Source organism: Primulina huaijiensis, chromosome 2 (genome assembly GCF_012295235.1).
Source record: "Primulina huaijiensis isolate GDHJ02 chromosome 2, ASM1229523v2, whole genome shotgun sequence".
Classification (NCBI taxonomy): Eukaryota; Viridiplantae; Streptophyta; class Magnoliopsida; order Lamiales; family Gesneriaceae; genus Primulina; species Primulina huaijiensis.
Window position 1 is genome coordinate 27,629,994 of NC_133307.1, and position 26,698 is coordinate 27,656,691.

Here is a 26,698-nt window from a genome sequence, read left to right on the forward strand (position 1 = left end):
GTGAGAAAGTGGAGCCTTTCTTGGTTTTTTCTTCTCTGTGTGTGGTAGTGTGTGAAAATGGCTACTGTAGAAGAAAAAGTAAAATACACAACAGTGCAAAAGGTAGTACTACAATCACTATAATCACCTTCGTAGCTGTAATTTATTAATATTTTCCTCTTTTAGTTGATGTACATGTATAAAGAACATTTTGTGTGTGTGTGTGTGTGTACTGTTCATACACAAACCCTATATAAAAATATGGATATATACAGAAGAAAAGGAAATTTATATTACATTGATGGGTGAAGCAGATGAAACAGAGAGATGGGTCCATTGTACTGTACAAGAATTCAAAACATTTTCTCTATAACGACACGATCCGGGTCTGCCGCTTCATTCACCGTTGTCCCCCACCCCTTACTTTTCTTTGTATTCCTTCTTTTCTCTCTGATCCAAAACCCTCTTCTATCTCTATATTTCAAGAAACGTGCACTGTGTGTGCTTTCCTGTACATGGAAGATCAATATGGGATGGCGGATCTAGGGCAGTACATGAACGGGATGGCTTTGTTTCCGCCGCAGCAAGACAGCTTACTATCGAGCCACCAGGGGTTGACCCCACCGAACCTGTTTGATATGATCATGTTTCGCTCGGATAATACTGCAGCTGCTGCTATTCCTAAAGGTGGTACCACTTGTGGAGGCGGTGTAGCTTCCGCCAGCGCCGCTGCTGGTGGCGATTTAAGCGGGATCGATGGTGGAGATGGTGTGGCGGGGAGGTGGCCGAGGCAGGAGACGCTTACTCTTCTAGAGATCAGATCAAGGCTTGATTCCAAGTTTAAGGAGGCCAATCAAAAGGGACCCTTGTGGGATGAGGTCTCCAGGTTTGTATATATCTGTATATATTTTTATAATATACTACAATTTTTTCCCAGTTAATCTAATTTCTAGGTTATTGAAAAATCAATCTATTTCAAGAAACAAGCGTACTACTTACTACATAAATAAAGTAGCCAGCTTCCCATATATCATCCTAATTTCCTGCTGATTTCACAGTTTCTTGAATTCTTCTACAGTACTTGGAAGAATCTTTTTATGCTTAAATTATTGCTCTTATCGGAGGGCAAATCATCTTAAAATCCCATTTTATCAGTATAATTCTTGATTAATTAAACAACCCCTTTAGTTTTCTTGTTTAAGAAAATGACGCAGAACAATTAATTCGAACTTCAGTTTATGAGTCAGTTGGTTTTTACTATAAGGCTCTTTTCTCTGAGGTAACCTTACAGTCACATCTGTCAATAGCCAAATCTTTTAGGCATTATTTCTCACCACTTTTCGTGTGCAACAAAAGACAATCTGTAATCTTTTGGATTCTTTGGATAATTAACGTAAACATTTTTCTTGGTTTTTCAACTTTTGAATAGTCACGTGTTTTCCAAATTTGTAATTATATCAGATTGAATATTCTCAGATCGTGATCACGTGAAGCTTTCGGACTACACATTTCATAGAACTCGTGTTCCTTCGCTGGTATCTAAATTTTTCTGACGGATAAATTCTTTAGTTTTTTTTTTTTGGGCTTTTAGGATAATGTCTGAGGATCATGCATATCAGAGAAGTGGCAAGAAATGCAGAGAAAAATTCGAGAATTTGTACAAATATTACAAGAAGACTAAAGAAGGCAAAGCAGGAAGGCAAGATGGGAAACATTACAGGTTCTTCAGACAACTCGAAGCTCTTTATGGTGAAACTAATAATTCAGCTTCCGTTTCCGAAACCCTTTTTAATAGTGTCAGCTTTAATCCCAATGTTTCCCAGATAAGAACTTCATCAGCTAATAATCAAGAATCGTATCCGGGATTTAGGTTTTCTGCTACTAGCCTTGGTCTCTCAAATTCTTGTGATTTTTATCCTACTTCATCAGAAGATAGTGAAAACAATCCCGAGATATATGACAATGATCCAAACATAAGAAAAAGAAGAGGGAAAAGGGGTTGGAAAGTTAAGATTAAAGATTTTATTGACACACAGACGAAGAAACTGATTGATAAACAAGAAGACTGGATGGAGAAAATGATGAAAACTATCGAAGATAGTGAGAAAGAAAGGATTCTGAGAGAGGAAGAATGGAGAAAACAAGATGCAGAAAGAATGGAAAGACAGTTAAATTTATGGGCCAGCGAAAGAGCTTGGATCGAAGCTAGGGATGCTGCTTTAATTGATACTTTGCACAAAATGACTCGAAAAGAATTGAGGGCTTCACAGCAAGACGAGGTAATGGCGACGGATGTTAGAAGCCTAAGCGAAAATTACCATAACGTTAATGGTAGTGAAACAATAACCAATGCGCTTAAATGCGACCTTTTCTGGCCAGAATGTGAAATTTCAAGATTGATTCAATTAAGAAATGGGATGGAATCAACGTTTCAGCAAAGTAGGATCCCAGAAGAGGTTCTATGGGAAGAAATAGCCACAAAAATGGCTTGTTTTAGATATGATAAGAGTGGTTTAAGCTGCAGAGAAAAATGGGAAAGTATCAACAATAATGTACTGATCAAATGTAACAAGAAAAGGAAGGACAACTCAAGAATCTGTAGTTATTATCAAAATTATGAGTCCATATGCAATCAAGGAGGAGGATCAATTTGTGATGATACCGAAGTTAACTGGAACAATAACTCGTCCGTGGCGACGAATAACACCAGCAATGGAATGAGTGACACTTGCCTTAGGTACCACATTGGAGATGTGTATGGAAAAATTATGAACTGAAATTCAAGAAAGGGTTTAGTTTATTCCAAGAAAATCTGCAGAAATATTTTTTCGGCAGTATTTTATCCTGTGGTAATATAATTTAACTTAGTTTCTACAGTGATATACTTTCTAGTTGAAATTCTGTGAATTAGTAGGAATATTTGTGGAGATTGATTAACATATGATTGGTCGCATGCTTTGTGTCTCATTGCCTGTTGCATTAAGGGTTTAGTTAGTTTGAAAGATCCTTAGGATCTGACATTTTAGATGCAAACAAATGATCTATTTTTGCTTAAGATTTTTTTGGAAAAAAATGTACAGTAACTTGGCCTATATTGTTTATTAAAAATTGGTTTTCTGTGCAATAAATTGGTTTTTGTTGGCATTTTTAATCCTTCCAATGCTCAAATGCTGACGAGATATCAAAAACTATTAAAATAATCGGTATTGTCATATCGAGTCTCTAGTGAAAAATAAACAATTTATTACACCCAGGTAACACTTTGACTATATATACCAATTTAGAGTTTATATTTAATTTTAATGGATCATATATATATTTATACTATCCATAACTATTTGCTTTATCGGCAGCATGTTAATAAATTGAGATCATAAAATATCAATATACAGTAGAAATATCGAGTTTCCATCAGAACTAATATTAATGTTGTCTGTATCTGCATCTTTTGTCTATTCTATTGATTAAATTTGACCCTTTTCTATAAATTTTGGAAGTCATAAATTGTAAACGTATTTTAGTATCTCACATTGGTTAATGTAGAGAGAAAATATGGAAGTTTGATTAATTCCAAAAAACAATAATAAGAGTAAGTAAAGTTTAAAATTTAAATACAAATGAACCATATGTGATAACAGATTAAATATTTAATCCATATAGTTTGGGTTCATTCTCGGCTTAATCCTTCATTTTATTCCTGTTTCGATTTAGTCTCTAAAGTTATAAAATTGGCCCGAAATAGTCCTCGACGTTAACTCCACTGTCAAATTTTAACGGTTTCTAACACGTGAGTCTCGCATATTTTATTTTGCCTCATGAAATTAAAACCCTAGGAACCTTAATTGGGGTTTAATTCTATTTATTTGATTTCGCTTTAATTCCTCCACATATTGAATTCAATAATTGGGGTAAATCGAACTATAAAATGAAAATAAGAGTTCTTAGGGTTTTAATTTTTCGAACAAAATAAAATATGTGAAATTCATGAGTTCAAACCGTTAATTGTTTACTATCAAGGATTATTTGGGCCAAATTTAAAGACTAAATATGAATATTAATAATTTGGAGGACTGAATCGGGAATATACCCAAACTACAGAGATCATTTAATGCATTATCCGTGAATTATATTCTTAATAAGTTCAAAAACAAATAACAGTAGAATTATAGATTAGAAAATCGAAAAGCAGAAAAATTTCAGAAATCATGCAGAAAAATTCACAGTGATATATCTCGTGTTATTTAAACATTAATAATATTAACAGGGACTGAATGTGGGTCCCATCTCCACCTTCAAATATTTCTGTTATGATCAAGCATTTACCATTATGCTAAAAGTTATATATTAGTAAAGATGTAATTTTATTTTCTTACACTTGTCACAGCGCAGATCCCCATACAAGACAACAGCTAGACATGCTGGGCTGCACCTACTTGGCTGTCGATGGGTCAGGCTCTAAGTCCATAAGTCCGGGGAGGACGTGCCTCACTGCTGGTTCTTTTTCATTTTCCTTCGAGATCGATCTACCTTTTTCCTACCGCCGACCCTGTCATAAGCGGAGACAATATTACCCGTTAAGTCTAACATCCTTCTTTTATGGCCCACCTAGCCAACCAGATCAAACAGCGCAAAATCAACAGTTTTAGCACGAGAACTTCCCATGAGGTCATCCATCTCAGTACTACTCTCACTCATACACAATTAACACAAAAATTTTTTTTGGTGTATATCTAATAACGACATGGCACATGCGTTGTATATAATAAATGTTTTTTTGTCTATGTATAATATATGTTTAGTTTTCAAATAATTGTTTTAAATAAAATTGATTTACTAATAAGTGCATAAAATAAAATCACTATTTATATAGAACGTTGGGGCAAATTTGGAAATTTTTTGTTGTGATAGGTCATACCGAATTTGTTGATGTGTGTGGGTAAATATATAGTTTTGATATATTGTTCATCTACCATACTCACTTATATGCTTACCATTGAGCTGACACCCACCTAGAAGTTTGAATTTAAATAATAAAACAACAAAAACTGAAATCATAAACCCAAATCCCAAAGAATATGTCTCTTGTATAATGGTCTCATGGATCTATGACCGTGTGACGGGTCGACTTGATTTATACCTGCAATAAAAAAATAATATTATTGATTCAAAAATTAACATTTTTCATTCAAATCAGTATATATCACACTATATATGTTTGACATAAAAGATATACTTATAACTCAAATGAGCATATATTAAACAATATTTCTCATAACATAAATAACAAAAAACTATACTTTTATACCGAGAAATAATACTTTAAACATGAATCAGCTTAAATGGAGCAGTTATGATATTTTGGTCATATCTCTCAGCTCGATTATTTAAATGGAACGATTAAATATGCATTACAAAGATAAGAGAATGCTCTACAAATCATCTTCATAAATAATAGTCTGAATCGGAACAGAAGAATTTGATAAACTACAATGAATTTGCTGGTTCTGCACGTACATAATAAAAAACCAGTTCTAGATTGCTAATAGCATGATCTATCAAGCATATCTTTCTCATACAAACTTAGAATCGAGTGATTCTTGATTTCATGAAAAGCTAAGAGAAAGTACTACAACTTTCATGTTTATAACTTTTCCAAAAATTGATGAATCAAGAGCTATAACAAAGCAAAACCAACAACTCGACTTGTACTAGTTTGACAACATCACACTTGGAACAACTTAGATAAAGCCAACAAATCAAGCTCATAACGGACCAAATCATACCATTAGATCAACACAGTTTGATCAGCTTGATTTGATAACAACATAATTTTAGAAAATGACCAGAAACGCGAATTCGACTATTGCAATGTCAGAATCCGCACACAACATTTTCAAACGTTCATATTCTTGTTTCTAATGTATATATCATTATTGGAAGCCATATATACAACATATTGAAGATTAAATACGAGCTTTGGGAGATGATTCAAAGCATGTACAACTTAGATGAAGAAATTAGCTACAATGAGAACAAACTCAACTGTGATGATATATTTGATAAATACATACACTATAAAAATCCTCACACAGAATCATTCACACATATACATGAAATTTGAGCTTTCAAAGTTTAGTTGAGTGAGTTTTCACACAAAGATATTAAATATTGTGTTTGTAGTCTTGACATAAGAGACGTTAAACATTTTGCGGATTGTGAGGTTGCGGCCTACAATCGAGTATGCTAGGAGTTTCAATTAGGCAATGGAAAAGTCTTAAGTTGAAATGAATTTGTACAAAGAATTGTATAAATCAAAGTCTTTTAATGGATCCTTCCTTGGTGGAAGAATTGGTGACGTAGGAGTTGTCAATCTCCGAGCATCCATAAACAAATCCGTGTCTATTTATTTATTGCATTTAATTATTGCTATTGTCTTTAATATACATTGTTGAAGCATTTTATGTGTTTTTCAAATAACAAAATGTTGCATACAAATTAAACTGTTTGATAAATGCTTCAATAAAAAAATTTTACACATTCAACTTGCATATCTTTTAAATGGTTTTCAAAATATTTAATACGAAAGATTATTTTGAGTGTCTTCCACGTGGTTTGAAAATCAAACTCGATTTAATTTCTCGGTGCTTAATATTTCAAGAACCGGGCTATTATAGCTCAATGTTTGTCCCCCAAATAATCCTATCAGATACTTTTGCAGTAATAATATTTTGAACATAAAAATTAGAAATTTCGTGGGTCGGATCGTTAATTTGTCTCACAAACTTGACATATGAGAATGTTTTGCTTGAGTTTTTGTGATTCGTAATTTTCACCTCAATTTTTATTATTTTTTTGTTTTATTTTAAAATTTATACTTTAAAAAATAAAACAAAAAATAAAGCCTAAACCCATACTTAATTTTCCAAATCTCAAATCGTAATCTTTATTCACTTCTTTCTTCCCAAAGTTGTTGCGACCAAAGCCAATGACATGACAACATTTTCAAAATTATGATTAAATTTTAAAAAATATTTAGCCTCTGAGATACAAAAACTATTGAAAACCAGTCTATTTTATTATTGAACATAATTTTTTATAACTAAAAAACGAATATAGCAGCATATTAAAAGTTTAAATCAGAATAAGCTAAGTAAATAAGTAATAAAACTTCTTGAAATAACAATGGAAAAATCGTGGAATTTCTAACCAACTTTACTGGCCCCAAAATTTTGTTTGTTCAGGAACTCGTTTTTTATGGAGATGAGTGAACAAATGAATGCTATGATCATTACTCAACAAGTAAGTGTGAGATAATTCTCGATTTTTATTTTAAAAAAAAACATTCGCAAGTAGTAGTAAATAAAATAGGATAAGAAATATATATATAATTTCGAAATAGAAGCATAATACAACTTAAATATATAACTCAGCTAATTTATCTTAAAATAATACAAAACAAATTGAATAGAAACGAACATTGAAATCTCTAATTCTCTCATGGCTAACTCTCCTAGAGGTAAGAAAGTCAGAATATAAGTTCATCCACCGAATAAATATTCTGAAAATCTCAAAATAACGATCTCACTTTATCAAGGTTATCATCCCACTAAATCATGGTCAGAACATATCAATTTGAGACCAAAACATTATTTCATTTTCACTCACCAAATAAAAAAAAAAAACTAAAATTCATAACGAATTCCCACACTACCACGGTCTAACCATTATTATCAATCCCTCGTCAGAAAAAAAATTGTTACTCAGGGAGCGGATTCCTAAAACTATTGAGCTAAGATTGCGTGAATTAGTTGTTTAAAGTGAATTCCTTTATGATTTGACTAGCTACTGACACACATTTGAACCTTGTCATACAGTTTCCTACAACAAAATTCGATTCGAAATTTTGGCTCTTTTATTTTTTGTTCCTATTTAACTTTTCCATCGATCCAGGAACATTGTGCATTAAATTCATTGATCTATTTATGAGAAGTTTCGTGTTGCCATTTGAGCCGTCAGACATTGCTTCAAAAGTTTGTATTAGTGGATGTACTATATAATGATAAATATCTAAAGATGTAATAATTAATTCATAATTTATTTAACTACTTACAAAAAATATGAATTTTAAATGCACGAAACATTGTATAAACATAGGAGTAAATTTGTAATCCTTAACATGGAGACTCTCCAAGGCGCCTTCTGCCAGCATATATACCACCACCTTGATATGTTCCGAGGGTTGCTTGAGAATTGAACTTGAATCTTGCTAAGAATGCATCCTGTGCTTTTTTGATGTTTTCATCTTTTCCAACCCAAGTCTTCAGAGTGCTTTGTGGTAGAGCGTGCCCAAATGAGAAAGGAAGGCTCCATGGCTTCTTGGTCTTCAGCTTGTTCATGGCATTAAGGTTGAGTGTTGCCTCTTCCTCGCTCTGCCTGCCTTATAAGAACACCACAGCAGGGACTACAGCAGGCATCGTTCGTTGCAAGGCACGGACAGGGTACTCAGCAACAACCTCCGGGGTGACCAATTGGGGGAATCAGCGCCAGGTGTTACCATGTTAGGCTTCAACAAAGTTCCCTCGAGGAGGACGTGGTGGTCATTGAGTGCCTTGTATCAAGCAGTTAAAACACGCTCTGTCACATCCGCCACTTGTCAATGTCGTGGGAACCATCGACAAGAACCTCGGGCTCAACAATCGGTACCAAACCATTCTCTTGGCAGATGATGGCGTAACGAGCTAGGCCAATGGCATTTTCATTAATCGCAAGCTGTGATGGTTCATAGGGTCCAATCTTAAGCACAGCCCAAAATTTAGCAAACCGAGCACCACCAGTGTAGTATTGTTGGCAGCGTTGGGCAAGGCCATCAAGACCTTGAGTTGTGGTCTCAAGCTCAATGGTACCCTTGTCAACCTTGATACCGGGGAGAAGAACACCTTTCAAGACATCAACAATGGTTTACCTGCAAGTTTTACGATAACGCCAATTTAATTTATTTCATATGTTTTCGATCGTAAAAGGCACTAGCAAATGAATAGTAAAAGAAGGAAATCCAACAAAGAGAATAACTCCATTGAGACACTGCACGGCAACCGGAGTGGTGAAAAGAAGCTCGTGGAGAGTCCTGTTTTCCTCAAGATTCTCAACGTTAATGCTGGTAGACGATTACCAATTGTGCCAGAAGACTCATTGGCGGCAAGAATACCCTTTCCAGGAGTACCAATATATGCAGCGTTGGCAATAAGCTCGTCTACAAAATTATAGAAGCTTTTTAAACTAACAATTCAGCACAAAGCAGATCCGAAAACATTGAATCCTCGACCAGACACAGTCCCGACAAACCAGAAGCATATGGCGCGAAGATTACAACTTATAAAACATCCAGATCCGAACTCTCAAACGTAACGCATAAAATAAGCAAAGAAATGGCAAAGAATCGGAGATCAACAATAAAAAACACTAACCTTCCTTGATTTAAAGAAACTTGCAAATTGCAAAGCAAAGTAAACATGGTGAATAGGAACAACGTACCTGCGTATTTTCCTCTGTAGCAAGAAATCGCAAAGAAGTTGGTGGGGAATGACGAGAGAAGTAAAATGTAAAGTGAGACTTATAATGGTGTGAGGGTGTGTGGATCATCAAAGTTGCCAGTCGTCCAAGTAAATATAATATTAGTTTTACCATATTACCTTATCACTACTTTAGGTCCCAAGAAAATGCCGAGCAGACAAAGTGTGTTCGTGTTTCGTTGATTAAGTGAGCGTCTAGTCAGAGATAAATAAGAGAATGTTTAACCGATACTCATGAGTTTTATTTCTTTTATAATATTTTCTCAAATAAGTTGTTTGCACAGAGCTTACATAATGCGATTTGTAACAATGGCTTAAGTGTTATCCCTTTTACATGATATTTAAAAAAATTTCATCTCTTGACAGAAAAAGAAACCGATGCATCGCATAGATGCATTGTATTACTCTAAAAATGACATAATTATAGGACAAAAATTAGTCATATCACGTAATATCAAATTATGACTACGACATCCATAAAAATCTCTAAGATTTATTTCGAGTAATTTGATCCATATTATCATAACTATTACCTCTTATTTGAAATATAGTTCCCATTATTTTTAGTTGGTGCACATTATGAATAATTTAAATTCTTATATTGACTAGGAAAATGAAGGTCCTCGAGAAGTTCTGTACCAATGTTCTAAAATGCAGCCTAGGCGACGCCTAAGCTCTAGACGGAGGCCAGCCGCACCGATAAGGTGCTAGGCGGCCAGCCGAGGCGCTAGACGGTCCTGGGCGCCTAGGCGGATGGCCTGATTTTTTTAAAAAAAAAAATTTTGGGCTTTTAAAATTTATTGATCCAGCCCATTTTAAAAAATAAAATTTGTGCTTCTAGGTCTGCTGCAATTCTTCCCTCTCTACTTCTCGTTATTTTCCAGTCTCGTCCTGCTCCTTCTCGGCCACGACTCCTGCTGCAAATCCGAAGCACTCTAGCTCACTTACTCAGGTTTTTCTTTTGTGTACTATTATTCATTGGATATTACAGCAATATTCATTTGAGTATGACTCTGTGTCCGATAAAGTGAGCAAAATATTGATTCAGTCGAAAATATTGATTTGAGTTGAGGTGTTGACTTGAGGTGAGATGGGTTTTCTGAAACTTTTGATTGAAAAAGTGAGCAATCATTATTTCAATCAGAAAATTTGCCTCAGCAAATTTGTATTCATTTTCAATATCTTGTTCTGATTGAAAAATATTTTAAACACCTCACTGCAAATTTTCTGAAAATTTTGGAAAGTTGTATGATTCTGTGGACGTGCGTTTAATTATTTCGGCATGAGCTGTTGGAAAATGAATTCAGTCGGAAGTTTCTTTAAAAATCATGTTGTATAGATTCTGTGATTCTGTGTCCGTGCATTGTCCGATGAAGAACAAGTTAGTTGAAAATTTCGGAGAAGAAGAAGTCGAGTAAATTTGTGATATTCAATGTGAATTTTGGAAGAAATCTGAATTCTTTTTTATTTTATTGAATCAATTTATTTATTCCGTCATCAGTTAAAGATGATGAGAATTAAGACTCCTAAAAGTGGCAGAATCAGGCGGGAGCTGCACAAACGTGCTCCTAAACTGGTGAGCTTTTCGATTTTATGGAAATTGCTTGGTTTAATTTGTGGGTCTTCTGTAAAAGTTTCTATTTCGCTATTTCAGGTGGAAACAGGGAAGAAGACGCTAATACTTCACGGGACTAAAACAAGTAGTGTGTTGAATTCAGCGATGACTGAAATTTATCACTTGAAGAAGGGTGAAGCACTGAAGTACTCGAGGAAGAATGAGAATATCAGACCGTTTGAGATCGGCGGTGAAGCTTCTCTTGAGTTTTTCTCTCACAAAACAGATTGCAGCTTGTTTGTGGTAAGTTTGCAATCATAATTTTGAGAATTTTTCGGTTGATTCGATGATAAATGATCTATGAGTGATGACTTGTAGCTTTTCTTGATGTTTTTAGAACTCTGTAAGATTACTGTTCCAAAACCAAGTGCAAATTGTTTGTTATGGGACATTTACTAAATATTTTGCTCAAAATGAGGCTTCATTATATCATCACTCTTCCATGTACTCATTGTTGTTTATGCACGATTGGTGATAATGGTATAAAACAATTATTCGAACCGTATGCTTCCTGTGTGTCATGGATTTAAAAGCTGGAGTTCTGGCATTTGTTGGAAAGTTTACTTCGCCTCGCCCGTTGTTAGACGAGGATGACTCTGTTCTCCATGAAGAAAAGTTTGTTGGTGCAAGCATATTTTTTATTTGGCCGACTGCTATTTAGATTTTAGAGGCAGTTTGTAAAGTTCTGAAATATTGAAGCCTATCAACATGTTATTTGTGGTGATAGATAGTTAGACCTTCCAGTTTGGGAAGTGTGCTAATCTTTTTAGTTGCATTTTAGAAAAAAATTTCTTCTGAAACTCCCTTGTTACTGGCCATAGCATGAGTTTAATGTCAAGAGTTCGCATTTCTTTTCTTTTCAACGCCAGTATCATTGTTTCCTGCCCATGTTCTGGTTATTGATTTATGCTGTAATGAAGGTTCTCCGGTTCTTGTGCAGTTTGGTTCACACTCGAAGAAGCGGCCGGACAATCTTGTCATTGGACGAACCTATGATCACCACATTTATGATCTTGTCGAGATTGGGGTTGAAAATTTCAAAAGCATGGCATCATTTTCATATGACAAGAAGTTGGCACCTCAAATCGGGTCAAAGCCCTTTTTTGCTTTCATTGGAGAAGGCTTTGAGAGTGTGGATGAGCTGAAACATTTAAAAGAAGTTTTACTTGATCTTTTTCATGGGGAGGTTAATAATGAATTATATTTCCTGCTCTTTTAACTTTACTTCTCTTCTTTTTCCTTCTGTTACTTGAATATAGCGTGTAAACATTATTTATAGGTCGTCAAAAACTTGAATTTGGCTGGACTAGATCGCGTATATGTATGCACAGCCCTGTCTTCAAATAGAATATTATTCTCTCACTGTGCTCTGCGGCTTAAAAAGTCAGGCACTATAGTACCTAAGATTGAGCTGGTTGAAGTTGGTCCATCTATGGACATGGTTGTTCGGAGGCATCGCCTTCCTGCAGATGGCCTTAGAAAAGAAGCGATGAAAACAGCACCTGTATTGAAAAAGAAAAAGGTTTGTTCAAAGGCTAAGTTTTAGATTTTAATCCTTCTCTCTCTTTATGTATTATGGAATGATCATTCAAATATTTTGCTCATGGGATTCAGGAGAAAAATGTTAGCAAGGATGCCATTAAAGGGAAGATTGGAAAGATTTATATCCCGGATCAGAAGGTATGAGTAGAATGATCCAAATTTATCATTACGTTTTACTACAGTAAACATGTAAATTTTATGAACATTAGAACCTAACCGTNGATTGGAAAGATTTATATCCCGGATCAGAAGGTATGAGTAGAATGACCCAAATTTATCATTACGTTTTACTACGGTAAACATGTAAATTTTATGGTCATTAGATCCCAACCGTGCTATGTGATTCAAATTTCAATGTACTTCGCAAACATTTACTCTCTTTTTTTAACTCTGATCAATGTAGGTTGGGAGTGTTCCCTTCGTAAACAAAGCGAAGGGGGTGAAGAGAGAGCGACGTGAAGCGAAAATGAAGAACGAGGGCAGCGACCCTCAAAAGAAACACAAGTCCGAGTCGTAAAAGTTTGAAAGAATTCTCTATGTAATCGGGTTAATTAATTGCACAAGATTTCTCTACCGTCTCCACCTTATCCTAGATTTTGAGTAAAATTTGATTTGAATATTTGTTGCTCGGAAAATGTAGCTTTTTGAAATCAAGTTTTTTTTTTAAANCAAGTTTTTTTTAAAAAATATATATATATATATATATAATGGGGAAATAGAACATCTCAAGGCTAGTAGGAGTAATGCTTTTGTAATTCGAGATTTTGGTTTGTTAATTGGGAGCTCAATTTTAATTTTATGAAAAATCCGATTATTGAGCTATTACATTCGATTAATCTTAAGCTATGTTTCTAGTTGATTGTCAAGAGAGACTCTTCTTTCAGTTTGCATATATTTTTTAAACATCTGATATCTATATTATATCGTTTTAAACTGAATCTTGAATTCTTGCTATTATGAATAAATAGCAGACAGAGAGAAAGATCCAAGAGTTCATTTGGATTGTCTTAGGTTGACTTTGGATTAATAAAATTTGAAATTGTACAAAGATTTGAAATTTATGGATTTGAAATAACACGTACTTGGTTAAGATTTCAAATCATTTCAAGATATATGTAAAAATGCATTGAGGAAAAAAATTGGAGGAATTGAAATATTTATATAATTTTTTCTTCCCAGATATAAATGATGGATTGTCTTATATTATTTGCAAACATTATATTTTTACATCGTATTTTAGGGTGAATACTCATTTTCATCCATACTGTTTAATTTTTTTCGGTTCAATCCATCTTCCATTTGTGAACCAAATCGTCCCTAAATTTGAAATTTTGAGTCAATTGACCCAAATGCATATCTGACCTAATAACAGGAAACATCACGTCAATTTGTTAAATATTAGGGACAATTTTAGCACATAAGAAAGAATGGAGACTGAACCACGAAAAAACCTAATCAGTATGGACAAAAATAGGTACTATACCGCATACTTTATAATAACCATTGATTTTTGGAAGAGTTGTGAGTTTGTATAATTTTTTTTATAGTTAATGTTGATTTATATTTCAAATACAGGATAATATCAAAAATTTAATTACGTGTGATAATGCACTTTGAAACGAAAACATATTACATTTTAATTTGATTATATTTAAATGAGAGTCATACTATAATTATGAAAATTAGTGAAAGACTAAAATGCAATTTTGATATAATAAATTTTTTCTTTAAAAAAAAACAAGATTATGATACTAAGTATCTTGGCTACGGCCAAACTTAATAAATAATAAGATAAGATATTATTATAATTATTGTTAATTGATCGATAAAAAAGTTGCTTTTGAAAATTCTCAAAACAAGTATATTAAATTAAATTGAGCGGATTACTTTATATCAGCTGGTTTGCCCGAGTGGTTAAGGGGGAAGACTTAAGATCTTCTGCACATAAGTGCGCATGGGTTCGAACCCCATAGCCAGCAAGCAGGAACAATCTTTTGTTTTCCTCCAATTATAACCTTTTTTTTTCACACGATTTACCTTATTTTGCTTCAATTTAATATTATTTACTTAAATGAGTGGCAAAATAAATTTTGGGGAGAAACACCTTCAAGCGGCGTGGGGATGACGCATTGATACAATTGCGGTTAGTTTTCAATTTCTGGTTTCTTTAATTAGTACCTTTGTATTAGATTAATTGCGAAGTTGTTATGCTTCCCTGTTTATCTATCGCATTTGGTTATTTTTAAGCATTTTATAATGTTTTACTAAATTTTCCATTGTTTACTTAAAATTTGAACCTTTGCAAGTCTGGCGATTGATTGGTTGTAATCTGTATATATATAGGTATTAATGTACGATACTGACAATTGCTTGCTTGTTGTAGGGGGTTTGGAGCTGACACTTGAATTTGATTGATAAATTAATATTTGAAAATGGGAAAAGGGTATTTGTTCACTTTGCTCTGTCAGGCCTCTGGATCTGAATTTTTGGTGACTTGGTTTCGGTCTTGAATCTTTCTGCTACTTGTTTAGAGTTATGCTTAAAAGATCATATCTCAGGGTACTTATGTTTGCAGAAAAGCTGCAATATTTTGCCAAGATCCTTACAGTTCCATATTCTACATTGGGGATGAATGGAAGAGTGATTTACAAAGATCATGATATTAATAATGGGTCACAGTCTGAAACTGAATGGGAAAGTTTGCTTAAACCTTTTGACCTTGAAGAGCTCCGGAAATCACTCAATAAAATCACTCCTTTTCAGCTCAACAAATTACTGGGGCTCCCACTGGATCTGCCCACATCGATGGAGCTTTTCCAGTGGGCTGGTGGTCAAAAGGGATATCGACACACATTTGATGTGTATTGTACTCTGATTGATAAGGTTGGGGCCATGGAAGAGTTTAACATTATTGATAAGTTATTATTGCAGATGAAGGAAGAAGGAATGGTTTTCAAGGAATCGGTTTTTATTATGATCATGCGGCATTTTGGAAAAGCTGGCAAGCCTGGTCAGGCGACTAGGCTGCTTTTGGATATGCGGAGTACCTTTTCATGTGATCCAACTTTTAAATCTTATAATGTTGTGCTGGATGTTCTGTTGGCTGGAAATTGTCCTAAAGTTGCGCCAAATGTTATTTATGAGATGTTGAATAAGGGCATCTCTCCTACTGTCTTCACCTTCGCTAGAGTAATGAAAGCACTTTGCGTGGTGAATGAGGTTGATTCTGCATGCTCCCTCCTCAGAGACATGACTAAACACGGGTGTGTGCCGAATTCAGTAGTTTATATGACGCTTATACATGCACTATCTAAAGCTAACCGAGTGAACGAGGCTTTGAAATTGTTGGAGGAGATGTTTCTTATGGCTTGTACACCAGATGTCAACACGTTTAATGATGTTATAATTGGCCTTTGCCACGATGATCGCATTTATGAAGCTGCAAAAATGGTAGATAGGATGCTTGTTCGAGGTATTGCACCTGATGCTATAACTTATGGGGTTTTGATGCAAGGATTATGCAAGAAAGGTCAAGTAGAGGAAGCAAGAATATTACTGAAGAAAGTGCCCAACCCAAACATTGTCCAGTTTAATACTCTAATTAATGGGTATGTGAAACATGGACGATTTGAAGAAGCCGAAGCTATTTTAAAGGATAGCATGTTGAGTGCTGGTTGTCAGCCAGATATTTATACTTTTAACATTCTTATTCGTGGACTTTGTGAGAAGGGTATGTTTTCCTCTGCTCGTGAACTTTTGGAGGATATGCCACTTAAAGGTTTTAAGCCAAATGAGATAACCTACACCATTTTGATTGATGGGTTCTGTAAGCAAGGCCGTCTGAAGGAAGCAGATGGCATCGTAAATGAGATGTCATATAGAGGTCTTTGCCTAAATACAGTAGGTTATAATTGTCTAATATCTGCTTTATGCAAGGCTGGGCAAGTCCAGGAGGCATTAAAACTGTTTAGAGACATGCTGAGCAAAGGATGTAAAGCGGATATTTTTACCTACAATTCCTTGATTTATGGGCTCTCCAAAGTTGATATGATGGATGAGGCTCTCAGCATGTATCGAGATATGTTCATGGAAGGAGTCATTGCTAACAGTGTGACCTACAACACCTTGATTCAAGCTTTTCTCAAGAAAAACGCTATGCAAGAAGCATTTAAACTTGTAAATGATATGTTATTCAGAGGTTGCCCCCTCGACAATTTCACTTACACAGGCCTTATAAGAGCACTTTGTGAAGATGGGTCTGTTGAAAAGGCTTTGGGCCTTTTCGAAGAAATGGTGAGGAAGGGACTACGTCCTAATAACTTATCTTGCAATATGTTGATCACTGGTTTATGTAGAACTGGAAAAGTGCAAAATGCTCTTGAGTTTTTAAGGGAGATGATTTTCCGCGGATTGAAACCTGATATAGTCACATATAACAGTCTTATTAGTGGTTTATGCAAGATGCAGCGGATCCAGGATGCTTACAATATTTTTGAAAAATTGAAACTTGATGGTGTCTGTCCAGACTCAATCACGTATAACATCTTGATTGGGTCTTTCTGTAAAGCAGGTATGTTTGAAGAAGCCTGTTCGCTTCTAAATAAAGGAGTGACTAGTGGATTGAATCCTGGTAATGTTACTTGGCACATTCTAGTTTCCAACTTGTTTAAACGAGTTGTAAGATTGTAAACCAATCTCGATTAGTATGAAGTGTGGCATTGAAAATTCCATTACATTCATACTATCTTAAGATAAAAAGTCAAACAAGAGATTGTCTGCCTGTCAGCAGGGCCAGTTGTTGAATTCATATGCCAAAGCATCTGAAGAAACGAGAGACGAATATCTTAAGTCATGGAAAGATCAGATCCTCTCATGGAATAGGTGACAAAAAATCAAAGGGAGAGGTTGTGGATAATTTGTTCAATTCTCTGATTAAGATCAAGTGAATTCTATGAATGGCTCTGGTGTCGAGCATAAAAATAAGGACCGCATTGTAAGTGGAACAAAGATAAACAGTGGTAACAGCAGCAAATACTGAGTTTGTACCGAAGCATGGAACAAATTTGAGGGAGGTGATCAAATGGAGTGCTGCTGGAGATATTGCACCACCAGCTCATCACTACAGAAGTCTTTCAATGGATAGTGCCATAGGAAATTTTCAATTTGGTGCTTCATTGTTCAATCGGGTGGATCAACTCTCACCAAACAATTCGATGAGCGACGACTCACTTAAGCTCAACATTGAGTTTGGACATGGTGAATTTAACAAAGTTGAGCTGAAAAAGATTGTGCTGGATGCGAGGTTTGCAGAAATTGCAATATCAGATCCTAATGGGGCAAAGAGGTATGTTTTAAACGATTTTACTGAAGCAGCTTCTGATGTCAAGATTTTTTACATATTTTTTTTCAGGATATTGTCTAATCGGCAGTCAGCTGTGATATACATCTGAATTGGAATACAAGGTGCAGACTCTGCAAACAGAAGCCACCACCAGCTCAATTTACTATTCTACAGGTGCGTAGTCAAGGACTGACAAGTTATGCTGCGGTTTTTGCAAGGAATACAAATAATGTGATAATACAAGTCATGATTCATCTGCATAAAGACTATAGCGAGCTAACAAATCAGAACAATGAATTGAAATTTCGTCTTAAAGCTATGAAGCAACAGGCACAACCCAGAGATGGTATTCAGATTTCATTCATCACTACAAATTTGTATTTCAATTGTTGCTCTCATTTGGTAATGCATTGATTCTCACCCAGATAGTATGCACTTGTACCATATAGAGTGAAGAGAAGCATATCCCTGTATAATTTTTAGACTGCTTTATATTGCCAATTATAATTTGTAGTTACATTTTGTTTTTTCTCTTGCTTAGCATTTCTTTGTATTCTGTGTTCACAACCTTGGCGTAGTATTTGTCAGAGCCTTTACGTAATATATTTATATCTAAAGTTTTTTGACAGGTGACTGATTTGTTTCTTCTCGCATATTTCTTCTAGTTATACACACTGATCACAATTCAGTCATGTTACCGCTTCTGTAATTTCCAATGATTTATAGGCGAACCTTCAGAATCCAACATGGTTTATCATTCATCTGCTATGTTTGTGGATGTTAAAATTTGATCTTGCCAACTTGAATTTTATCCAGCATTCACTTCTTTTTTCAAGTTTACTATGGTGACATACTGTCATGAACAGCATTAGAAACATGAAACAACTACTGTGCTAAAGGGAGGTGTGGTGCATTGTATGGATATTATTTCAGTGTAAGTAATATGCCACTTGTAATTATTTGGCATGGCGGGTCATGTCCAGACTTAAAACCAGCAAAGGGTAGGTTGAACAAAATCTTTAAAATCCGAACCGCTATGCTTGCTGCTTTTGTATATTTGTCTACTGCAGCAGAGTAGGATTTCTTGTTCAGAATAATTTTCTAGATAAAATATGATTAACTTTTTTTTTCAATGACATTCAGTTTTCGGTTGTGAGCCGAATAGAAGAATAATCTTCCTAGCCCTTGATGTGGCAGCTTTACATGAAGAATTGACTGCCGAAGTCCAATGCCTAAAGCTTGCAAAGATGGAAGAACATCTAATGGCATTGTGCAGCAGACATGTAAAGCACCAAATGTGGAACTCCAACAACTTCCACCACATTAGCAGCCTAATCAAATTCAACGATTATCAGTCCCAGCATCCACAACCTCAACAACTGCTTCAACTCCTCCTGCCTCCGTATAAAGGCACAAAATGGTGAGATTTGAATCTATCAACTTTTACTGTTTACACCGATTTCACAGTTTGTTGCTTGCTTTAGACCAATGATTAGCCTAATATGTCACATTTAGTTAGCGTTCATCATATGTAGTCAATATTCATTTGGTTGTGTTTGTCACCATTACAGAATAACTATTTTGTTAATTGGATTGTATGTTAATGTATAAAGGTATCCACTTTGGAGCTAAGCTATTGGGTGTTCGTTCCCTTCCATTGTTACGGTTATCAATCGAACTAGCTAGTCAAACATAGCAAGATAAACTAACACACATTTTTCACGCTTGAGTAATTTGCTACAAATAAGTAATGATATAAAACTTGTTAAATGATATAGTTTTCTATATCTATATATTTAGTATTTATTATATTATTTATTATTTATTACCTATAAAAGTGTGAATAAGGGACATTGCTTTCTAATTGTGAAATGACCGAACTAACTCTTCATATAGAAATTATTGGTTTTCAATTGTTGATCATGTCAAACATATAATAGTAAGGACAGTGAGAAATGTTTTTCAATTGTAAATTTGTTAAACTAGTCATCCATACGTGTAAAATATTAGATATTATATTGATATTTTTTAAAATATATTTTTGTGTTAGAGATATAAATGGTAAAATATCATTCTCATTTGAAATTATAGTTTTTCAATTGTTGATTACGTCAAACCGGTTGATAAATAATGAGCAATAATGGTTAAGAAATTTAATAGTTAATGTGTAATTTTAATTTCTCATTTTTTTTTTGTTTTAGCAACAAGAAAACAAGTTTTTAACTTTACTTATAATATAAATGCAAATAATTATTATTAGTAAAACGATATAAAAGTATACAAACTATAAAGAAATTGAAGAGTTTGTATGAAATATTACATTAAATTGATATTTTTGTAAAAATATTTATATGGTAGGGACATACATTGTAAAACATCATTGTTTCTTTAAATAAAATTAAGGTTTTTCAATTATTGATCATGTCAAATCGGTTGACACATAAAAAAAAAAGATGATAATTAAGTAATTTAATAATTAATAAATAACTTTAATTTCTGATTTTTTTTCCATTTTAGAAAAAAGAAAGACAAGTTTTCGACTTTATTTATAATATAAATGTAAATGTAAATAATAATAATTTTTAAAATGATATAAATGTATAAAAACTAAAAAGAAATTGAAGAGTTTATTGATAAAATCTCAAGTTTTTAATATTATTTTTTAAAATAATAATAATGACATAAAATATATTATCTGAAGTTCACAAAAATCATCATTGATAATTTTTCGGTTTATTTTTCTTTAAAAAAAAAAAATCAATGATGGCATCTATTATATGCCCAAAAAAATGGTAGCTAGAGTCTAATATGTGTGTGTGTGTGTGTGTATATATAATGATGAAATTGTTTTAAAATAGAACAGAAAGGAGTCAAAAAAGAGTAATAACAAGATATTCCCACGAATAATTCTTAATATAACATTACTATCACTAAATTGCAAGTCTTTTCCTTAATTACCTTCTCAACTCTCTGCACACGAACAGCCAGAACAAGAAGGAAACAAGCATTTTGCATCAGAAAAAGGACTTAATTATATCTGATCAGTCAAAAGTAGCCGCCATGACTCATGTTAAATTCGAGGCAAAGAGAAAATCACCTCGGGAATAGTATCGTTCAGAAATTCGGTGAACGTTGTATTATGTTTTTTTTCTTTTAACTTTAATATTATTTTTCGCTCGAGAGATGCATAACAATAACGTTGCAACTTGAGAATTAACGTACGTACGTAGTAGTTTAATGTTCTCTTGAAGAGAGAATATTTGTATCCACGGTTATCAAGGTTTCATGGTTTGATGGTTTATTCCAGCCATTTTAGGTGTTTGTACTTTGTGTTTGTTGAATACTTGAAGACTCTAGGTTGTGATCGTTGTCGTTTTTATGCATGTTTGTGAATATTTACCCTAGTCTCTTGTTTATCAATATTGAAATTTATTCGATTTTGATAAGTCTTGTTTTCTGGTATAAAACATAATAGGGCACAATGGGAACCATAATTTGGATAGTTTGACAAATGTGCCACATGAGTACCTCGAAAGTTGGAATAGATCGCATGCTAGGAGTAATATCCATACGTGAGATGAGATTTGACATCCCCGCTCCTTTGATTATCAGTTTTTATTGGTATCATGCATGCAGATGCATTTGCATGTGATAATCTCATTCTATACATTAACTTTTTTTTTATTTTGGTCCTTCCATGTTCGGCTTGCACTTACCCTTCGAGGCTATTTATGTTTTGCGAGTTGGCATAGTACTCTAGGTGGAGCCGACCGGATATGTCGAGGAGCAGAATTGTTGAGATTGAGAGTAGAGAAGTCTACAGAACTCGGATCACCATATTTTGTCTTCTAATTATTGGATTAATAAATTTATGAACTTTTAAATCAGATTACTTTCATTCTTATTTCTTGAAAATGTTAAACTCTTGTGTTACTGCAGATGCATAGTTTAGAAAATATCCAGATATAGTTCAAATTTTTATTTCGTTTTGGAAATAAAAACATCGAGATTGCTTGGTATCTTGACCGAGGTAAGTAATTTTGATTTTACGAGGACCGGGTTTGTTTGTATCATCTATTACTATATATAATAAGTGAGCACCCTAAAATAACGTTTTGGGGTCGATCATGGTATAATTTTGGACTTATTTAAAATACTCTTTTCCTCAAAAAGAATTCTTCCAAATTTAACCACGTACGATCCATGTTTTTCTTCATTCTTTTTGAAACATAAAACTCACCCAAAATATCTGCAAAACACAAAAATAATTTATGTTAAAATATTTTAAAGCTGAAAATGCATTTACATAATATTGATGTATTGTATCAATTCTAAATCAAATGTTCAATAACAATGGCAAAAACTTGTGTGAGACGGTCTCACGGGTCGTATTTTGTGAGACAGATATCTTATTTGAGTCATCCATGAAAAAATATTACTTTTTATGTTAAGAGTATTAATTTTTATTGTGAATATCGGTAGGGTTGACCCGTCTCACGGATAAAGATTCGTGAGACCATCTGACAAGAGACCTATTCCAATACAATTGAGTGATACATATGGAAAAGATTAAATGATTGATCCATTTACCTAAATACCAAATTGTCCAAACTAATTGTGCTAATAATTTATTTATATAGCAAAAAATAATTTAAATTGTTGCGCGTGAGAATTCAAAGAATCAAATCACATGGGATGGTATCTTTCTGAATTATTGCGCTTTAATTATCACGCCGCAGCTTTAATTTGTCCTAGTTTATTTGCTTATGGTTAAAAATTTTTGTATTATTATATAGTTTTTTTAAAAAAAAAAAATCATACAATGCAATCAGTGGTCCTCAGTTAACTTTGAATAGAGTAAAGATTAATAAATCTAAATATTGAAACAAGTTGTAATAATATATAAATTAATCCACAAAACTGTAAAATTTTAAATTTTGAATCCAAACTATCGAAGGAACTTTATATACATATAATTTCACTGTTAGGCTCAACCTTAATATTTTGTATCAGATATATGTACGTGTGCATGTAACAAACTAGTATCGGAGGAATCTTATATTATTTTTTATGCAAAAAAATATTATTTTTTTTATATAAATATAGAACAGATCAACCTATCTTACATATATAAATCTATGAAACCGTCAGACACAATTTTCTGAAATAAATATCTAAGATGTTCACAACATAGTAAAAACATAGACAAATTAGAATCTCATCAGTTATGACTAACAATATCAGCTTTTCTTTCAAGTCCCTCAGAAAGGCCAAAAGTTAATAAGGTTTCATCTACTTTTTAATGCTCATCAAAAGGTACAGAGATATTAATGTCGGGATACAGTTTCTGGTGATCGAAACTCGGCCCAGAACCGTTCCAATCAGGGGTATCAGCCGATGAAGAATTTGGGTTATCTGCTATTCCCTGAATTTGCATTGGCAGTTGTGTTGCTGGCATCGGGTAAGTGTCATTCTCTGGTGCTGCTTGTGATATAGGTATAGCTGCTGTAACGGTAGGCGGAGTGACCTGGACTGGAGGGGCGACTCGGGGCTCACTGTTATGCTTTGTTTTACGCATTTTCATAATATTTGGCACAAAGCTTCCAACCACAACCTGATGAATAACGAATAAGCAGAAGCTAATAAATTAATGAGATAATGGTCGAATGACTTGTTTCGAAAGCTCGACAGCTCTTAAAAGATAGCATGGCGATGTTTTACACTTCAACCAACTCCCTCACAAGCAAATCGAATATCAGAAAACATGTGTAAAATAAAAACTTAACAAGAAGGCGTAAAAGGCAATCAAGACCAACTTAATCAAAATATGAAGGGAGTACATCTGCAGATATTGAGTTAGTAATCTCCTGGTCTTACTTTGGTTGCGATTATTTCGAAAATTTGAATTCATGAGCGGTAAACTAATAATATTTTGTATTTGTTAACCTGTACCTGGATTGGATTAGCTGCCATAAGTGATCCAGCTACACCGCCACCTATAACACGTCCATCGGGGCTAGCCAATGAAACACTTAATCCACCGGTCTGACTTTTCATCTTACCATTTTCGGAGATGGTGTATGAACCTGTTAGAGTCAAGATTTCGAAACGACCCTGTGTGGATTTAAATGTTAAAAACAGAAAAAATCGAACAGCGTTGGAACCTCTGCGATGCTTTCTAAATAGAAACATAAACCGAAGAGAGATTTACTGTTGACATGTAAGCATAATGACAAGAAAATCACATATTATGGTCAAGACAAACAAATCTTGCAACTACGGCAAGCAAAACCAAGATTTATAAAAACCATCCGACCGAACGCAAATTATACACCGAAGAAAAGACAAAAGAAAAAACCATCCGACCGAAAGTAAATTATACAGCGAAGAAAAGACAAAAATGTTTGAGAAAAAGGTTTAGGGGAACAAGTGCCACAGACCGATATTTTATGCAAAAGTGACGGAAGCGTTCTTCCAAAGTAGCACGGAATTTAATTTAAAAAGGAATGATCCAAGTCGAAATTATGGATAATATGTAAACACTCTTTGTACACCAAGTGAAGTATCCAAGGCCTAGAGATCATGCCTCGTATGTCAATAGACCACCAGAAGAACCAGGCTGGCGTATTGTAACATTAGAAACAGATCCATTTGCAGAAAGAACACAAATCCCTCCTGGACCCCTCTGAGCAAAAGTTAAGATCTTCCCTGCAACATCCTGCAAAATAATTGAAACTCAAGTACAATATCCAATATCCATTTGACATTTGAGCACCGTAAATGGTGTTAGACCGGAACTAGATTGCTAGTGAGGAAATAGTTAAGACCATAAATTCAAGGTAAGAATCCAAATCTAGCAGGTCATCTTATTTTGTTAAATAGTCTCTCAAACTTGATAACAATTCCACGGTTGTTTGCAAACTGACATGGGACCATAACATTAGAAGCTAAAGACTGGCATGGGACCATAACATTAGAAGCTAAAGATACGTCCTAGATGGCCCAAGTCGGTATAGCTTTCACACACCTTTGAATATTTGGCGTACAACTCATCCATCAGACAACATAAACAAACATATCAGAATACCAACATTGATCAAAGCATAAACCTTTCTCATGCCAATGACTGGCTTCTCAATCAGGACACCGATGTTAGCCATTAGTCAAAGAGAGGAGCTCGAAAGACTCCGTCGTTAGGAGTGAGAGCCACTTTAAACATATTAATCATTACGATAAAAACCATGGAATTCACACAAACATATCAGCCATCGAGGATAGGATCCCATGCAGATATGAGTCATATGACAAAGCTGCCTTGGTGGGTTTTGTTAGTTGGGAAAAGAACTACAATTCAATTAATTGGTGGGGAAAACATGTCGGAGAGATCCTATGCAAGAGAAGACAAAAATTGGCATTACCTCTCCTGTATACACAGTGACAACGTGCGGTGTAAAATCCCCTCCTGCCGTATTAGCGAACAACTCACCTGCACAATGGCAGCACAAGTTTAAAAACAATCTTGAAATTTAACGAAATTCCAAACGTAAGAAAGCAACACCTCGGACAACTTACAAGGTTGACGTGGTCAAAATCCCTCGTCCCCTTCCCCAAAACATCCCCGAAAAAAGAAACAAAAAGGAAAAGAAAAAAAAACCTATTTTTATGAGATTATAGAGGTGGGTTAAACTTAATTAAGGCAAAAAGATTGAATCTTGTTGTGTAATCCCTAAAAACAAAAAGAAAAAAGCTCACCAAGTGAAGCAAGAATTTGCCATTTCCCAGAACCCAGAGCTTTACCCCGGCCCCTTTTCGAGCCAGAAGAGTACTCATAAGACGGCGGTGTTGATAGAGTGAATCCCGACTGCAACGCCGGAACCGGCAGAGATTTCATGTACGACGGCCGCAAGTTACCATTTTCGTCGTACTTTCTTGGCCTGCCTCTCTTCTTCTTCACACTCATCGTCAGTTCACCATTCCCACCACCACCACCCACAACACCGGCGCCGACAACACCGCCACCCGTCACTACGCCGCCTCCTGTGGCCCCACCACCAACTGTTACCGCAGATGTATTCATCACCCCTTCAGTTTTCGCCACGCCCATGTCCACTGCCATGCTCATCACTCCCGGAATCCCTCCTCCCCCAGCGCCGCCTCCATGGCCAACAAAAGCACCACCACTGGAAAGTGGTGAATCTGAATCCGAGTTACGACCCGGAGAACCAGACTCTGTGCTCTCTTTGTCTTCCATTTCCATGTTTGTTTATTGCTAACAGCTACAGATTTAGTGATTCACGGAGACTCTTGTACCCAAGAAAACAAAAACAAAAACTAAAACTTTTCACAGATTTTCGAGTGAACTCGCGCCAGAATTTTCAAGATCTATTACTGTTGGCTTCAATATTTTGAGCTGTACCTTGAGTTTGGTGAACGTTTGTAAAGTTGAGTTCCCTCCATTAATGGATTTTGGAAAGAGGAAAGGCCCCAAAGGAAGAGTAAAAATAAAATAATATTTGCCTTTTGTCTGCACTCTGGAGTTTGCAGTGGTAATTACATCAAGATAAGCTAGACCAATTGTTAATTAATTAATACTAAAATAATTCAAACATATATTTTCAAATTAAATCACTTTTTTTAATTAAAAAATAGCAT

At 34.6% G+C, this 26,698-nt stretch overlaps 5 protein-coding genes, 1 non-coding gene and 1 pseudogene across 6 annotated transcripts; 5 read left to right on the forward strand and 2 right to left on the reverse strand.

Moving 5' to 3' along the window:
* Positions 1 to 231: 231 nt before the first annotated feature.
* Positions 232 to 2,932, forward strand: LOC140971228 (trihelix transcription factor PTL-like). Its single transcript, XM_073433374.1, has 2 exons — positions 232 to 865; positions 1,571 to 2,932. The coding sequence occupies exons 1-2, from the start codon at positions 294 to 296 to the stop codon at positions 2,754 to 2,756; spliced, it is 1,758 nt and encodes a 585-aa protein (XP_073289475.1). The 5' UTR covers positions 232 to 293; the 3' UTR covers positions 2,757 to 2,932.
* A 1,532-nt stretch (positions 2,933 to 4,464) lies between these two features.
* Positions 4,465 to 10,106, reverse strand: LOC140958095 (fructose-bisphosphate aldolase 6, cytosolic-like; annotated as a pseudogene).
* Positions 10,107 to 10,400: 294 nt separating this feature from the next.
* Positions 10,401 to 13,530, forward strand: LOC140971229 (ribosome production factor 2 homolog). Its single transcript, XM_073433375.1, has 7 exons — positions 10,401 to 10,500; positions 11,050 to 11,124; positions 11,203 to 11,406; positions 12,104 to 12,349; positions 12,443 to 12,685; positions 12,778 to 12,843; positions 13,109 to 13,530. The coding sequence occupies exons 2-7, from the start codon at positions 11,056 to 11,058 to the stop codon at positions 13,220 to 13,222; spliced, it is 942 nt and encodes a 313-aa protein (XP_073289476.1). The 5' UTR covers positions 10,401 to 10,500; positions 11,050 to 11,055; the 3' UTR covers positions 13,223 to 13,530.
* A 1,071-nt stretch (positions 13,531 to 14,601) lies between these two features.
* TRNAL-UAA (transfer RNA leucine (anticodon UAA)) lies at positions 14,602 to 14,684 on the forward strand. Its single transcript has one exon. It is a non-coding gene; the product is annotated as a tRNA-Leu (tRNA).
* On the forward strand, positions 14,639 to 18,037 carry LOC140971230 (uncharacterized). The gene is made up of 2 exons (XM_073433376.1): positions 14,639 to 14,848; positions 15,089 to 18,037. The coding sequence occupies exon 2, from the start codon at positions 15,241 to 15,243 to the stop codon at positions 17,392 to 17,394; it is 2,154 nt and encodes a 717-aa protein (XP_073289477.1). The 5' UTR covers positions 14,639 to 14,848; positions 15,089 to 15,240; the 3' UTR covers positions 17,395 to 18,037.
* On the forward strand, positions 17,841 to 19,678 carry LOC140971231 (bZIP transcription factor 30-like). The gene is made up of 3 exons (XM_073433377.1): positions 17,841 to 18,049; positions 18,139 to 18,392; positions 19,190 to 19,678. The coding sequence occupies exons 1-3, from the start codon at positions 17,841 to 17,843 to the stop codon at positions 19,468 to 19,470; spliced, it is 744 nt and encodes a 247-aa protein (XP_073289478.1). The 3' UTR covers positions 19,471 to 19,678.
* A 3,509-nt stretch (positions 19,679 to 23,187) lies between these two features.
* Positions 23,188 to 26,577, reverse strand: LOC140971232 (AT-hook motif nuclear-localized protein 1-like). Its single transcript, XM_073433378.1, has 5 exons — positions 25,799 to 26,577; positions 25,465 to 25,532; positions 24,633 to 24,764; positions 23,999 to 24,160; positions 23,188 to 23,660 (listed from the first exon to the last, which is right to left on the reverse strand). Exons 1-5 carry the CDS (start codon positions 26,301 to 26,303, stop codon positions 23,346 to 23,348), a joined length of 1,182 nt encoding a protein of 393 aa, XP_073289479.1. The 5' UTR covers positions 26,304 to 26,577; the 3' UTR covers positions 23,188 to 23,345.
* Between the last annotated feature and the right edge of the window lie 121 nt (positions 26,578 to 26,698).

What these genes read in the sequence shown, in the direction of transcription:
- LOC140971228 (XM_073433374.1), top strand. Translation starts at nt 294, where the DNA reads ATGAAACAGAGAGATGGGTCCATTGTACTGTACAAGAATTCAAAACAT. An exon ending in TTGTGGGATGAGGTCTCCAG is followed by an intron (nt 866 to 1,570) that starts GTTTGTATATAT and finishes TTGGGCTTTTAG; the next exon opens with GATAATGTCTGAGGATCATG.
- LOC140971229 (XM_073433375.1), top strand. Translation starts at nt 11,056, where the DNA reads ATGATGAGAATTAAGACTCCTAAAAGTGGCAGAATCAGGCGGGAGCTG. An exon ending in TTGATCTTTTTCATGGGGAG is followed by an intron (nt 12,350 to 12,442) that starts GTTAATAATGAA and finishes CATTATTTATAG; the next exon opens with GTCGTCAAAAACTTGAATTT. An exon ending in CTGTATTGAAAAAGAAAAAG is followed by an intron (nt 12,686 to 12,777) that starts GTTTGTTCAAAG and finishes CATGGGATTCAG; the next exon opens with GAGAAAAATGTTAGCAAGGA.
- LOC140971230 (XM_073433376.1), top strand. Translation starts at nt 15,241, where the DNA reads ATGCTTAAAAGATCATATCTCAGGGTACTTATGTTTGCAGAAAAGCTG.
- LOC140971231 (XM_073433377.1), top strand. Translation starts at nt 17,841, where the DNA reads ATGGATAGTGCCATAGGAAATTTTCAATTTGGTGCTTCATTGTTCAAT. An exon ending in GATCCTAATGGGGCAAAGAG is followed by an intron (nt 18,050 to 18,138) that starts GTATGTTTTAAA and finishes ATCGGCAGTCAG; the next exon opens with CTGTGATATACATCTGAATT. An exon ending in ACAGGCACAACCCAGAGATG is followed by an intron (nt 18,393 to 19,189) that starts GTATTCAGATTT and finishes AATGACATTCAG; the next exon opens with TTTTCGGTTGTGAGCCGAAT.
- LOC140971232 (XM_073433378.1), bottom strand. Translation starts at nt 26,303, where the DNA reads ATGGAAATGGAAGACAAAGAGAGCACAGAGTCTGGTTCTCCGGGTCGT. An exon ending in GCAAATTCTTGCTTCACTTG is followed by an intron (nt 25,533 to 25,798) that starts GTGAGCTTTTTT and finishes GCCATTGTGCAG; the next exon opens with GTGAGTTGTTCGCTAATACG. An exon ending in GTGGTCTATTGACATACGAG is followed by an intron (nt 24,161 to 24,632) that starts GCATGATCTCTA and finishes AAATCCACACAG; the next exon opens with GGTCGTTTCGAAATCTTGAC.